The 15,835-nt window shown below is 56.3% G+C and overlaps 1 protein-coding gene across 1 annotated transcript; it reads left to right on the plus strand.

Moving 5' to 3' along the window:
- Positions 1-8,304: 8,304 nt before the first annotated feature.
- On the plus strand, positions 8,305-12,705 carry POP7 (POP7 homolog, ribonuclease P/MRP subunit). Its single transcript, XM_001509557.4, has 2 exons — positions 8,305-8,406; positions 11,951-12,705. The coding sequence occupies exon 2, from the start codon at positions 11,956-11,958 to the stop codon at positions 12,376-12,378; it is 423 nt and encodes a 140-aa protein (XP_001509607.1). The 5' UTR covers positions 8,305-8,406; positions 11,951-11,955; the 3' UTR covers positions 12,379-12,705.
- The last annotated feature ends 3,130 nt before the right edge of the window (positions 12,706-15,835 follow it).

Genomic DNA, 15,835 nt, shown 5'->3' on the forward strand with positions numbered 1-15,835 from the left:
TTGAGAAGAGGAGGAGCCGCAACAGCAGCGGCGGCGAAGCCCGAGGCCCAGTCCGCCGGGCAACGGCCCCCCGTGGTCCCCGGTGCCCCCGGCCCGGGGGCTAGTGGAGCCGGGGAGGCGTAGGACCCCCGCAGCGGGGTGCGGGGGAGAGAAGGGGGTTCGCAGGAGCCGCCCTCGGCCCGCCGGTCCCCGGAGGGGAGCCGGGAATCCGACGCCCAGGTCCCGGCCGGCCTCGGATTCCGCCCCCGCGGCCCGTGGGTGTCTGCCCCATCTGGGGGCGACGCCGGGGGCTTCCAACGTCTGCCCGCCCCAAACCCGCCCGGGTCCTCGGTTCTCACCCTGCACGGGAGCGGGAGGGCATCTGGCCGACAGGAGGTATTATCGTTGTCGTATCGTCCTCTCCCATGCGCTCGGTACAGCGCTCTGCACACAGTAAGCGCTCAGATAAACACGACAAGGCTCAGGACCGCCCCCTCCACTCCCCCTAGATGGGACACGCTCGTCCTGGGCAGGGAACCTGTCTGCTATTTCTGTTGTAGTGTACTCTCCCAAGCGCCTGGTACAGTGCTCTGTGCAAAGAGCCCGGGCCTGGGAGTCAGAGGACACGGGTTCTAATCCCGGCCCCGCCACTTGTCAGCTGGGTGACTTGGGGCAAGTCACTTCGCTTCCCTGGGCCTCGGTTCTCTCATCTGGAAAAGGGGGGTGAAGACTGTGAGCCCCATGTGGGACGGGGACTGCGTCCAACCTGACGACCCTGTACCTACGCCAACACTCAGAACAGCGCTTGGCACATGAAATATCGCAACTACCGTTACAGTTGATTAACTCCCCTTCAGGTCTGGCCAGACCCGACTTCCCCGGGAGGACACGGGGGGCACCGCGGGACGGACGGACCCCGGGACTTCAATTCGTGACCCGGTAACCAGGCAGGCAACGTGTCCGGGTGCCCGAGGGCACTGGGTGGGGGGAATCACTGTCCATCAGTCACTTATCATCTCTGTGCCTCAGTTACCTCATCTGTAAAATGGGGATTAAGACTGTGAGCCCCACGTGGGACAACCTGATTCCCCTGTGTCTACCCCAGCGCTTAGAACAGTGCTCTGCACATAGTAAGCGCTTAACAAATACCAACTTTATTATTATTATAATTATCAGGCTGCCAGGCTGGCCCCGGAAGCCACACGGCCCGTGACAAAGCTTGCCGGGCCCCCGGAGCGGCTACCAACACGTCATCTCCTCATCCCCCGGCCCGTTCCCCCTCCCGCGGGAACGCCGGGGCCTTCTCCCGCTCCCCGGATGGAGAAACTGAGGCCGGAAAGGGGAGCTCGGAACTTCCTTCCACCCTCTCTCTCTCTCTCTTTCGGGGCACCGGGGGTGGGGAGGAGGCCAAGGAGAGAAGCCGTCGGACCTAGCGGAAGGCAGCACAGCCCAGGCTTGGGAGTCAGAAGACCTGGATTCTAATCCCGGCTCTGCCCGTGGCTTGCTGAGTGACCACGGGCAAGTCGCTTTGCTTCTCTGGGCCTAAGTTTCCTCAACTGTAAAACGGGGATTAAATACCCGTTCTCTCTCCCGCATAAAACTGTGAGCCCCAAGCGGGACCGTGTCCAACCTAATTAACTTGTCCCAACCCAGCCCTCAGAACAGTGACTGAGACGTAGTAAGCACTTAAATACCATAGACGCCCCCCCGGCCCCCGCCGCACACACACACATTCCAGCGGTCTCCTCCCGAGTCAACGATTGCTGATCGATTGGGGCGATTTGACGTCAACGATCGATCGGGGCGACTCGACAACCAACGGCTCGGGGCCGCTCCGAGGCTCGCCCGGCCCGGCTCCTCTCTTCCTGCACGCCCAGAGGAGGAAACCGAGGCAGGACCCGACCGCGGGGGCGGACCCGCAGGAACGCCCACCCCCCGACACGCCGCGCTGCCCCAGTGTCCCCGACTCCCCCCCAACGCCAGACCCCCGGCCGCACCGGTCCGGAGAGAACCGTGGGTCCGGCCAACCTCGGAAGCGTCCGACAGCACCGGCCCTGACCCGTCATCCCGGGACCTTTCCCCGGAGCTCAGCACAACCGCTGCGCACAAAGCTGGTGAGGAGGAACAGAGGCGACGTGGGATCATCGCAGCCGGGATGATTCGCCCCAGCCGAGGGGCCTGGCGGGAGGTGGCGGGGGGCAAGGAATCGGGGAGGTGGTCATTCGCTCATTCAATCGTATTTACTGAGCGCTTATTGCGCGCGGAGCACCGGACTGAGAGCTCGGAGAGTACAAGTTGGCAATCACGGCGGGGAATTACAGGGGTCCCGGGGTGGGGGAGAAAGGGGGAGACCTCTCCAAGTGAGCTAGGATTGAGGGGCGCGCTTGGTGATAGGGTCCCGGGGGAGAATAGCTGGCAGCGGTTGCCCTGAATAATATTTCTCGAGCCCCTCTGTGTGCTGAGCGCTGTGGTGAATTCAAAATAAAAGGATATAGAGTTTATATCCCTGTGTGCGTCTTAATAAATCGGGTGTGGGTTGGGAGAGGGGCAGGGACCTGATGCCGAGAGGGACCTGGGTGGGGGCAAGGTTTAAAGGGGGGGGGGGGGTCTCCCATCTCATAAGCAAGCAGCCCGGCTTCTACAGACAGAGCACGGGGCTGGGAGTCGGAAGGTCTCGGGTTCTAAACCGGCGGACAGACCCCAGACCCGGGAGTCGGAAGGTCTCGGGTTCTAATCCGGCGGACAGAACGCGGACCCGGGAGTCAGAGGACCTGGGTTCTCATCCCGGCTCCGCCCCTCGTCTGCTGGGTGGCCTTGGGCAGGTCACTTCGCTTCTCTGGGCCTCGGTTCCCTCGTCTGTCAAATGGGGATGAAGACCGGGAGCCCTAAGGGGCGGGGACGACGACCGGGACTGGGTCCAACCCGACTGGCTTTATATCCACCCAGCGCTTAGTACAGTGTCTGGCACAGAGTAAGCACTTAACAAATACCATTATTATTCTTGTCATCTTGCTGGGGGTGTGGGAGGGGGGTGTTAGGGGACCCCCTTTTTTGGGGGGGGAGGGGAGATGTGGGGGGGCGTGTCTGCTGTCCCCGAGGGGGGAGGTCTCTGCCGAGAGGATGTGCGAGATCTCTGTGAGGGATGTCTCTGAAGACGGGGGGGGGGGGTCTCTCCAAAATAGGGGTCTCTGAAGCCGGACTGGGGTGGGGGGAGAAGTCTCTGAGGCTGGAGAGGGGAGGTCTCTGTGAAGGAGAGAGGTCTCTGTGAGGAGGAGGAGCGAGGGGAGGGGTCCATGGGGAGAAGGGAGTTGGGGGGGACACAGAGAGATCTCTGTGGAGGGTAGAGGAGAGGTCTCTGCCCGGGGGGAGGGGTCCAACATCATCATCATAATAATGATGGCATTTGTTCAGCGCTCACTCTGTGCAAAGCACTGTTCTAAGCGCTGGGAGGGGTCTATCATAATAATAATAATAATGATGGCATCTGTTCAGCGCTCACTCTGTGCAAAGCACTGTTCTAAGCGCTGGGAGGGGTCTATCATAATAATAATAATAATAATGATGGCATCTGTTCAGCGCTCACTCTGTGCAAAGCACCGTTCTAAGCACTGGGAGGAGTCTATCATCCTCCTCATCATCATGATGGCATCTGTTCAGTGCTCACTCTGTGCAAAGCACTGTTCTGAGCGCTGGGAGGGGTCTATCCTAATAATAATAATAATAATGATGGCATCTGTTCAGCGCTCACTGTGTGCAAAGTAAGGCCAGAAGGCGATCAGGAGGTCCACGTGGGGCTCCCGGTCTTCATCCCCATTTGACCGAGGGGGCCCGCTGAGGCCCGGAGAGGGGAAGCGACTTGCCCACCGTCACCCGGGGCCGGGATTCGCACCCACGACCTCCGACTCCGGTGGGAGAGAGAGAGAGATCTCGGGGGGGGGGAGGGGCGCGCGTGCAACACAGAGACACGCAGAGACAGAGAGAGACGGAGAGACAGGACCGGTGGGTGGAGAAGGGGGGGGGGAGGGGGTCGGGTCTCACCGCGGCGGGTCGGGGTCGGCGGGTCCGTCGGTGGGCGGTGCGGGCGCGCGCGCGCGCTGCGGGCGCGAGGCCGGGCCGGGCCGCGCGGGGGGGAGGGGAGGGCGAGGAGGGCGGGAAGGAAGGAAGGAAGGAGGGAGGGAGGAAGGAAGGACGGACGGAAGGAAGGGAGGAGGGGGGGGGCTGGCGCTCCCGCGGCGGCGGCGGCAGCGGCGGCTCCTTCTTTCCTCTCTCTCTCTCTCTCTCTGTTTGGGTTTCTAGCAAGATGGCCGCCCTCCCCGCACCACGTGACGCGGCCCGCTCCACACACGCACACACCCCCCTCCCGCCCCCGGCACGTGATCGGGGCGCCCGCCTCTCGACACCACGTGACGGGGCAGCCTTGGCCCCCGGCACGTGACGAGAGCGTGCGTGTGTGCGTGTCTCTCCCTCTCCCCCCCCGGCACGTGACGAGAGCGCGTGTGTGTGTGTGTGTGTGTGTGTCTCTCTCTCCCCCTCTCCCCCCCCCGGCACGTGACGAGAGCGCGCGTGTGTGTGTGTCTCTCGCTCTCTCTCCCTCCGGCACGTGACGAGAGCGCGTGTGTCTCTCTCTCTCCCCCCCGGCACGTGACAAGAGCGTGTGTGTGTGTGTGTGTGTGTGTGTGTCTCTCTCTCTCTCCCCCCCCCACACGTGACGAGAGCGTGTGTGTGTGTCTCTCTCTCTCCTCCCGGCACGTGACGAAAGCGCGCGCGCGCGCGTGTGTGTGTGTGTGTCTCCCTCTCCCCCCCGGCACGTGACGTCACGCACACCTCCGAAGGAGGCCCTCACGGTCCCTCGACGCCGTTCGTTCATTAAATGGTGGTATTTGTTAAGCGCTTACTAGGTGCAAAGCACTGTTCTAAGCGCTGGGGGAGATACAGGGTCATCAGGCTGCCCCACATGGGGCTCACAGTCTTCATCCCCATTTTACAGATGACAGTTTGGTAGCAAAGGCTGACTGTGTCAGCCTTCTCTCTGACCTCCCTTCCTCCTCTCTCGCCCCGCTCCGGTCTATTCTTCACTCCGCTGCCCGGCTCATCTTCCCGCAGAAACGATCTGGGCATGTCACTCCCCTTCTTAAACAACTCCAGTGGTTGCCTATCGACCTCCGCTCCAAACAGAAACTCCTCACTCTAGGCTTCGAGGCTCTCCATCACCTCGCCCCTTCCTACCTCTCCTCCCTTCTCTCTTTCTACCGCCCACCCCGCACCCTCCGCTCCTCCGCCGCCCACCTCCTCGCCGTCCCTCGGTCTCGCCCATCCCGCCGTCGACCCCCGGGTCACGTCCTCCCGCGGTCCTGGAACGCCCTCCCTCCTCACCTCCGCCAAACTGATTCTCTTTCCCTCTTCAAAACCTTACTTAAAAATCACCTCCTCCAAGAGGCGTTCCCAGACTGAGCTCCTCTTCCCCCTCTACTCCCTCTGCCATCCCCCCTTTACCTCTCCGCAGCTAAAGCCTCATTTTCCCCTTTTCCCTCTGCTCCTCCACCTCTCCCTTCCCATCCCCACAGCACCGTACCCGTCCGCTCAACTGTATATATTTTCGTTACCCTATTTATTTTGTTAATGAATTGTACATCGCCTCGATTCTATTTAGTTGCCATTGTTTTTACGAGATGTTCTTCCCCTCGACGCTGTTTAGTGCCATTGTTCTTGTCTGTCCGTCTCCCCCGATTAGACTGTAAGCCCGTCAAACGGCAGGGACCGTCTCTATCTGTTGCCGACTTGTTCATCCCAAGCGCTTAGTACAGTGCTCTGCACATAGTAAGCGCTCAATAAATACTATTGAATGAATATTGAATAGCAAAGAGAATTCCCTGCCCAACCACGGACACGTGGTCTAGAAGGGGGAGACAGACAACAAAATGAAGCAAGACAGGTTCCGTCCTCATTCCTAGAGATTTCCCAAGGCTTCTTTTCCCAGTTTGACATCCTACGCGCTTAGTACAGTGCTCTGCACATAGCAAGCGCTCAATAAATACTATTGAATGAATCCTCAGGCAACCATTGGAGATCTGTGAGGAGGGGCGTGACATGCCCAGAGCATTTCTGCAAAAACTCCTCTGTAAAACGAGGATTAAGATTGTGAACCCCTAATTCACAATTTAGCCACAGTCCCTATCCTACATGTGACTCACAGTCTTCATCCCCATTTTGCGATGCGGTAACTGAGTCCCAGAGAAGTGAAGTGACTTGCGTTGTCCCCAGTTCACCTCACACTTCAATCGGTGGGATTTATTGAGCACTTTTACTCTGTCCAGAGCACTGAACTAGGTGCTTGGGAGAGAAGCAGCATGGCGTAGTGGATAGAGCCACTGCTCCTTGTTTGCTGGGTCACCTTGGGCAAGTCACTTGATTTTTCTGAACCTCAGTTCCCTCATCTGTAAAATGGGGATTGAGACTGTCAGCCCCCCACACAGGGACTGTATCCATCCCGATTTGCTTGTATCCATCCCGGCGCTTAGAACAGCACCTGGCATAGGGTATGCGCTTAACAAATACCACAGTTTTATTATTATTATTGCAATAGTCACCCTTTCCCTAAACCTGACCCATCTCCAGCCCTTTTCCACCAGACAGTCAAGCCCTCCATCACCTGGCCCCCTCCTACCTCACCTCGCTTCTCTCCTACAACCCAGCCCACATACTTTGCTCCTCTGGTGCTAACCTCCTCACTGGGCCCCCATCTCGCCTGTCTCATTCATTCAATAGTATTTATTGAGCGCTTACTATGTGCAGAGCACCGTACTAAGTGCTTGGAATGGACAATTCGGCAACAGAGACCATCCCTGCCCAATGATGGGCTCACAGTCTCGCTGCTGACCCTCGACCCTCGTCCTACCTCTGGCCTGGAACGCCCTCCCTCCTCAAATCCCGCAGACAATGACTCTCCCTGGCCTCAATATTTTACTGTAGGCCCAACTCCTCCAAGAAGCCTTCCCTAAAGGGAAGCAGCGGGGCTCAGTGGAAAGAGCCCGGGCTTCGGAGTCAGAGGTCATGGGTTCGACTCCCGGCTCTGCCACTTGTCAGCTGGGTGACTGTGGGCAAGTCACTTCCCTTCTCTGTGCCTCAATTCCCTCATCTGTCAAATGGGGATTAACTGTGAGCCTCACGTGGGACGACCTCATTACCCTGTATCTACCCCAGTGCTTAGAACAGTGCTCTGCACATTGTAAGCGCTTAACAAATACCAACATTATTATTATTATTATTATTAAACCCCACTTTTCCTCATCTCCCGCTCCCTTCTGCGTCAACTTGCTCCCTTGTCTCTCCCCCGCTTCCCAGCCCCAAAGCACTTATGTCCAGATCTGTCATTTTATTTATCTCTTCGCTCTTCCCCGCTCCCAGCACCACGGCATTTATATTCATATCTTTAATTTGATGTCTTTGCATTGGTGTCTGTCCCGTCCCCACCCAGCGACCCAGACTGTAAGCTCGTTGTGGGCAGCAAATGTCACTGTTGATTGCTGTATTGGACTTTCCCCAGCGCTTAATACAGTGCTCTGCACACAGTAGGTGCTCAATAAATACGATTGAATGAATGAATACGATTGAATGTATGACGGTCAGCTCCTTTTGGGCAGGGACCTCGTCGACCAACTCTGTTGCCTTTTACTCCCCCAAGGCCTTAGTAATAATAATAATAATAATGATTATGTTGGTATTTGTTAAGCGCTTGTTATGTGCAGAGCACTGTTCTAAGCGCTGGGGTAGATACAGGGTCATCAGGTTGTCCCAGGTGGGGCTCACAGTTAATCCCCATTTTCCAGATGAGGTAATAATAATGTTGGTATTTATTAAGCGCTTACTATGTGCAGAGCACTGTTCTAAGCGCTGGGATATACAGGGTAATCAGGTTGTCCCACATGAGGCTCACAGTCTTAATCCCCATTTTCCAGATGAGGTAACTGAGGCCCAGTGAAGTGACCTGCCCACAGTCACCCAGCTGCCAAGTGGCAGAGCCGGGATTCGAACCCATGACCGGCTCTTTCCACTGAGCCTCGCTGCTTCTCTGCACCCAATAAATCCCATTAACTGACTCCACACCTCCCGCTTCCACGTAGTAGACGCCAGTGAGGCTTCTCTTCACCCCCCCCCCCCGCGTCCACATGGTAGATTCCAACATGGCTCCTCCCTCCCCCGCCCACCTCAGTCCGCGGGCTCCAGCGCGCCTGCGCGCCGGCAGGGCGGGGCGGGTGGGAGGGAGGAGGCCGGAACTGATTGGCGGAGAGTCGGCCGCTCGGCCGGGCTGGGGCTCCTTTGCGCCTGCGCCGTCGGCGCGCCCTCTCTCCCGGCCGGGCACGAGCACGTCGCGGGGGGGCGCGCACGTCCTCGCCGCTTACGTTCACGCGCCTAGGAGTGGGCAGCCAGGTCAGTTGGGGGGCAATGGGGGGGAAGACGGGGGTCCAGGCGGCTCCTGGGGGGCGGGGGAGGCCGGAGACCCAACCAGAACAGGACTGGCCGGCGGCCCAGGACATCTGCGTTAATTATAATAACAATAACCAGATTTCTTAAGCGCTTACTATGTGCCAGGCACTGTACTGAACGCTGGGGTGGATAGAAGCAGATTGGATTGGGCCTAGTCCCTGCCCTCCACCCCCAGGGCTCACATTCCCCATTTTGCAGATGAGGGAACTGAGCCCCAGGGAAGTGACTTGGCCAAGGTCACCCAGCAGCCTGTGGCGGAGGTGGGATTAGAACCCGTGCCCTTCTAATAATAATAATAAGGATGTTGGTATTTGTTAAACGCCTACTATGTGCAGAGCACTGTACTGAGCGCTGGGGGAGAGAGAGGGGGATCAGGTTGTCCCACGTGGGGCTCACAGTCTTCACCCCCATTTTACAGATGAGGGAACTGAGGCACAGAGAAGGGAAGTGACTTGCCCACAGTCACACAGCTGCCAAGTGGCAGAGCTGGGATTCGAACTCGTGACCTCTGACTCCAAAGCCCGTGCTAGTGTTGGTATTTGTTAAGCGCTTCCTATGTGCAGAGCACTGTTCTAAGCGCTGGGGGAGATACAGGGTCATCGGGTTGTCCCCATTTGACAGAGGAGGTAACTGAGACCCCCTCCAGGCCCGGGCTCTAGCCACGAGGCCGAATTGTCCATTCCAAGCGCTTAGTCCAGTGCTCTGCACACAGTAAGCGTTCAATAAATACTATCGAGTGAATGAATGAAATGATGCCGGGCTCCGGCCCCGCCGCTGTGCCCTCGGGTACTGTACGTGACCCCACTCCCCCCCGTGCCTCAGTTTCCTCATCTGCAAAATGGGGATCCCCTTAGAGCGGGACCCGCCCCATCACCCCGACTCGCTCCCTTTGCCCCCCTCCCCACAGCACTTGGGTAGATATGCACATAATTATAATTCTATTTATATTAATGATGCATATATATATCCCTAATTTTATTTATTTTCATTGATGCTATCGATGCCTGTTTGCTTGTTTTGCTGTCTCTCTCCCCCCCTTCTAGGCCGTGAGCCCGTTGTTGGGCAGGGATTGTCTCTATCTGTTGCCCAATGGTTCTTTCCAAGCGCTCAGTACAGTGCTCTGCACACAGTAAGCGCTCAATAAATACGATTGCGTGACTGAATGAATGACCCCCTCATGAGGGGCAGGGACTGTGATCTGATGGTGGTGTGTCCACCGCAGCGCTTTTTAAAAAGATGATAATGATGGTATTGAAGCGCTTACTAGGTGCCAAGCACTGTTCTGAGCGCTGGGGTAGATACAAGGTGATCAGGTTGTCCCACGTGGAGCTCACAGTCTTTATTCCCATTTTACAGATGAGGGAACTGAGGCCCAGAGAAGTGAAGAGACTTGCCCACAGTCACACAGCAGACAAGCAGCGTGGCACGGTGGAAAGAGCCCGGGCTTGGGAGTCGGAGGTCGTGGGTTCTAATCCTGGCTCCGCTACTTGTCAGCTGGGTGACGGTGGACAAGTCACTTAGCTTCTCTGTGCCTCAGGTAATTCATCTGTAAAGTGGGGATTAAGACTGTGAGCCTCACCTGGGACAACCTGCTTTCCCTGTATCTCCCCCAGCGCTTAGAACAGTGCTCCGCACATAGTAAGCGCTTAACAAATACCAACATTATTATTATTATTATTACTCGTCAGCTGTGTGACTTTGGGCAAGTCGCTTCACTTCTCTGGGCCTCGGTGACCCCACCTCGAAAATGGGGATGAAGACCGTGAGCCCCACGGGGGACAACCTGATTACCTTGTAACTATCGTGGTGCTTAGAACAGTGCTTGGCACCTAGTAAGCGCTTAACAAATGCCATTATTATGATTATGTAAGTGGCGGATCCGGGATTAGAACCCAGGTCCTTCCGACATGCGCTATCCACCAGGCCACGCTGTTCCTCTTGGCACGTAGTAAGTACTTAGCAAATCCTACAGTCGTTATTTGGGGCCTGGGAGAGAGTAGAGAAGCAGCGTGGCCTAGTGGGTAGAGCCCGGGCCTGGGAGTCAGAAGGACCTGGATTCTAATCCTGGCTCCGCCTCTTGCCTCCTGTGTGACCTCAGGGAAGTCACTTCGCTTCTCTGTGCCTCAGTTTCCTCCTCTGGAAAATGGGGATGAAGCCCGTGAGCCCCATGTGGGACAGGGACCGTTTCCAATTTGCTCATATCCACCCCAGCGCTCAGCACAGCGCCTGGCACGGAGTAATCCCCGTGGCTCAGTGGAAAGAGCATGGGCTTTGGAGTCAGGGATCATGAGTTCGAATCCCAGCTCTGCCACTTGTCGGCTGTGTGACTGTGGGCAAGTCACTTAACTTCTCTGCGCCTCAGTTCCCTCATCTGTAAAATGGGGATTAAGACTGTGAGCCCCACATGGGACAATCTGATTCCCCTATGTCTACCCCAGCGCTTAGAACAGTGCTCGGCACATAGTAAGCGCTTAACAAATACCAACATTATTATTATTAATCCCTTAAATGCCCCAGTGATCATCGTCAATCCCGCCCACGACCTTCCCTTATTTATTCCTCGTAATGTCCGTCGTCCCCTCTGGCTTTTCGTAGGCAGGGAATGTGTCCTTCATATTGTACTCTCCCAATGCTTAGTACAGTGCTCTGCACACAGTAAGCGCTCAGTAAATGCGATCGACTCTCCGGCTCGTTATGGGCAGGGAACGTCTCTGCTGATTCTGTTGTATTGGACACTCCCAGGTCCTTAGAACAGCGCTCAATAAATGCAGTTGATCGACTGCTTGAATCAGACGGACCTGGGTTCTAATCCCGGCTCCGCTACTTGTCTACTGTGTAACCTCGGGCAAGTCACTTCTCTGGGCCTCAGTCCCTCATCTGTAAAATGGGGATGAAGACTGCGAAGCCCGTGTGAGTCAGGGACCGTGTCCGACCAGCTTTGTTCGTATCCATCCCAGCGCTTAGTACAGTGCCTGGCACTCAGGTGTTAAACACTACGGTTTTTCCTTCAGTCGTATTTATCGAGCGCTTACTCTGTGCAGAGCTCCGTACTGAACGCTTGGGATAATCAAGCAGCGTGGCTCAGTGGAAAGAGCCCGGGCTTGGGAGTCAGAGGTCATGAGTTCGAATCCCGGCTCTGCCACTTGTCAGCTGTGTGACTGTGAGCAAGTCACTTCTCTGTGCCTCAGCTCCCTCATCTGTAAAATGGGGATTAACCGTGAGCCTCACGTGGGACAACCTGATGACCCCGTACCTACCCCAGCGCTTAGAACGGTGCTCTGCACATAGTAAGCGCTTAACAAATACCAACATTATTATTATTATTACAATTGAACGGACCCATTCCCTGCTCGCGGTGAGCTTTCTCTTATCATTATTATTATCGATGGATTCTCTCCGGCCCGGGAACACATTCCCCGCCCACCGCGGGCGTACTGTAACGGTTATTACTGATCGGTCGATTGACGATTGATTCCCTCCGTCCCAGGAGCCATGGCGGAGAACCGTCAGCCCCGCGGGGGCGAGACCGACCTGGACCCCGGAGAGTACACCCTGCGTAAGAGGCTCCCTCACCGCCTCCCCCGCCGGCCCAACGACATCTACGTCAACATGAAGACGGACTTCAAGGCCCAGCTGGCCCGCTGCCAGAAGCTGCTGGGCCCCGCGGGCGGCCCGGGCAGCGGGGGCTGGCCCGAGATCTACATCCACGGCCTGGGCCTGGCCATCAACCGGGCCATCAACATCGCCCTGCAGCTGCAGGCGGGCAGCTTCGGCGCCCTGCAGGTGGCCGCCAACACGTCCACCGTGGAGCTGGTGGACGAGCTGGAGCCCGAGGCCGACGACCGGGAGCCCCTGACGCGCACGCGCAACAATTCCGCCATCCACATCCGCGTCTTCCACGTCACCCCCAAGTAACCCGTGTCGGGGAGACCGGGGCGGGCCCAGCTGGCCCCGGCCACCGGCTCCTACTCTCCCCTTTGCCCTTCTCTTTCGGGCCCAGGAGAGGACCTCAGGAAGACCCCGGCTCCATCTTTCCTCCCCCCCCACCCCCGCCGACCCAAGGGAGGAAAATTCCGCCCCGGCTCTCCCGGGAACCCGGAAGGAGGACCGGGGAGTTTGACGCCCTCTGTGATAAACGCCGTGGGGTTTCCCGGGAGCCGAGAGCACGGCCTGTAACTCTTTCCTCTGCCTGTGGGCAGCCCAAAAAATAAAAGCCCTTTTGTGGTGTCTGTACTTCTCAAACCCACTTCCTTCCTCCTTTCCCCCTCGTGACCAGTGAGGTGAAAGATCGGGGTGTCCCCAGTCGTTCATTCAATAGTATTTATTGAGCGCTTATATGTGCAGAGCACTGTACTGAGCGCTTGGAATGTATAATGCGATCCCTGCCCGACGACGGGCTCACAGTCCTGCTCTCCCCGCTCTCGTGAACCTTCGCGGCTCTCCTACCGTCCCGCGGGAGGACCTCAGGAAGATCCTGGCCTCTGGGGGAGGTTGCCAGTTGGGCCCTGTTCTCCCCACCCCGGCTCCCCCAGGGACTGCGAAGGAGGACCGGGGAGTTGGACTCTGTGATAAACGTTGTGGGTTCTCCCAGAAGCCGGGAGCACGGCCCGTGACTCTTCCCTCTGGCCGCGGGCGGCCCACGGAGTCACGCTCTTGCTGCGTCTTTGCTTCTTAAGCCCCCTTTATTCCTCCTTTTCCGCCGTGACTGCAGTGAGGGGGAAGATGGGGGGAAGCGAACGGGCTGCTTCTGAGCCCCTGCTGGGACTTGGGGGGCCGAGAGATGTCGGTGTGGAAGAGTGAGGAGCTTGCGTGCGTTGAGCCGATCCTGTCCTCGGTTCCGGGGAGAGAGGCGAGGTTAGAGAAATCCCTCAGGGAGCTTACAGTCTCTTGGGGCGTGGGTGGCGGAGACGGTAGACGGATCAATCGGTGGCATTTGTTGAGCGCTTACTCTAAGCAGAGCACTCTGTTGAGCGCTTGGGAGAGTCCAGTACCAGAGAGTCATGGGATGGGATCCCTTCAAGGAGTTTGGACGGGTATCCGTCGTGTTTACTGACTGCTTGCGGCGTACAGAACGCTGTACAAAGCACTTGGGGGAGTCCAATATAGCAGTTGAGAGATGCGTTCCCTTCGAGCAGTCTGGACAGACTATTGAGCACTTTGCCGTATGCAGAGCACTTGCCGTATGCAGAGCGCTGTGATATAGCAGTTGGTAGATTCTAGACTGTGAGTTCGTTGTGGGCAGGGAACGTGGCTACCGACTCGGCTGTCCTTTCCCAAGCACTTAGTACAGTGTCCATGTGATAAGCGCTCACTAAATCCCACTGATTGTTCCCTGCCCTCCAGGAGCTTACAGTCCGGAGGAGATGTGAGGAACCAGAGCGAGTGGGATGCCAGCAGATGCGACTTGGGAAAAAGGTGGCTTTTGGGTTGAGTTTTGTGAGGTGTGAAGTCCGGGGAGACGTCCAAGGCAGTTTGGGGTGAGAAAGACAGTAAAGAGGTGTGAAAGCTCTTCGGCAATCAATCAGTGGTGTTTATTGAGCGCTTACAGGGTGAAAAAGCACAAAAGTTGGCAGATGCATTCCCATTCTATTTACTGAGCGCTGAAGAGCAACTATTAAGCGCTTGGGAGAGCATGATGTAATAGACACATTTCCTGCCCACGATTTCACAGTCAAGGGGGAAGAGTCCCTGCCTCCAAAGTCGTTCGGTGATATAGTGCCCTTACTGAGCGTAGGCAAGTAGCGTCATCTAGTGGGTGGAACCCGGACTTGGGAGTCAGAAGGACCTGGGTTCTAATCCTTCCTCCGCCACTTGTCTGCTGTGTGACCTTCATTCATTTAATCGTATTTATTGAGCGCTTACTGGGTGCAGAGCACTGTACTGAGACGTTGGGCAAGTCGCTTCACTTCTCTGGGCCTCAGTTACCTCATCTGTCAAGTGGGGATTAAGACTGGGAGCCCCACGTGGGACAACCTTGATTACCTCGTATCTACCCCAGCGCTTAGCACAGAGTAGGTGCTTAACAAATATTATTATTATTATTATTATTATTACCACCGTTCTCCACACCTTCAAAGCCCAGCTAAAATCCCAACTCCTCCAAGAGGCCTTTCCCGACTAAGCTCTCATCGCCTCGACTCCCTCTCCCTTCGGCGTCACCTCCACCCTCCGATCTGTCCCCTATCAGCGCTTAGAACGGTGCTTGGCACTTAGTAAGCGCTTAACAAATTCCCTAATTATTATTTATTATTATTATTATAAGCACTTGACAGTCACCCCAACTCAGCCCCTCGGCACTTACGGACCGATTCATCATGGCTTATGTTTAATCACATTCACTGAGCGCTTACTGTACTAAGCACTGGGGTGAGTACAATAAGACAGTTGGTAAGTGTGAGTTTATAGTCTAGAGGGGGAGACCAGCATTAATATAAATTAATAAATCTAAGGGTACGTACACAAGTGCCGTGGGCTGAGGGAGGGGTGAATAAAGGTGCAAATCAGAAGGAAGTGGGAGAAAGGGAAACGAGGGCCTCGTTTCTGTCTCCTCTACACCGTAAACTCGTCGTGGACCAGGCACGTGTCTACAAACTTCATTGTATCGTCCTCTCCCAAGCGTTAGCACAGTGCTCTGCACACAGTAGACGCCCCAATATTACATCCACTGGGTGACCATTGGGAAAGTCACTTCACTTTTCTGGGCCTCGGGTTTGAATCCGGGCCCTGCCACTTGTCATCTGTGTGACTGCGGGCAAGTCACTTCACTTCTCTGGGCCTCAGTTCCTCATCTGTAAAATGGGGATTAACTGGGAGCCTCACGTGGGACAACCTGATTCCCCTGGATCTCCCCCAGCGCTTAGAACAGTGCCCTGCACATAGTAAGCGCTTAACAAATACCAACGTTATTATAAGGGGAATGAAGACCGGGAGCCCCATGTGGGACCGGGACTGGATTCAACCCGACTAACTTAGTGCTTTGAACAGTGCTCCGTGTATAAGGAAGCGCTTATCAAATACCATCGTTATTATTAGTTATTAATAAATACCGATGAGTTTTATCTTTTGCTCAGCCAGCCCTGGTTAGATCCTCACATCTCGCCACAAGGAGGGGAGAGAGAGTAAACGTCATTCAAGTCGGAATGGAGAGCGAATCTAGGGTGGGGGCCTGGAAGAGCGCGCAGAACACTGCCCTAAACGCTTGGGAGAGTGTTAGAACGATAAAAAGACATATCCCCAGTCCACAACAAGCTGGTCCATCCATCCATCAATCAGTGGTCGTTCCTGAGTGCTTACTCTGTGCAGAGCACTGGGACAGAGGACAATCGGGTATATATTGAGCGCTTACTGTGTGCAGAGCACTGTACTAACTGCT

Source organism: Ornithorhynchus anatinus, chromosome X5 (assembly GCF_004115215.2).
Source record: "Ornithorhynchus anatinus isolate Pmale09 chromosome X5, mOrnAna1.pri.v4, whole genome shotgun sequence".
In the NCBI taxonomy this organism is placed as follows: domain Eukaryota; kingdom Metazoa; phylum Chordata; class Mammalia; order Monotremata; family Ornithorhynchidae; genus Ornithorhynchus; species Ornithorhynchus anatinus.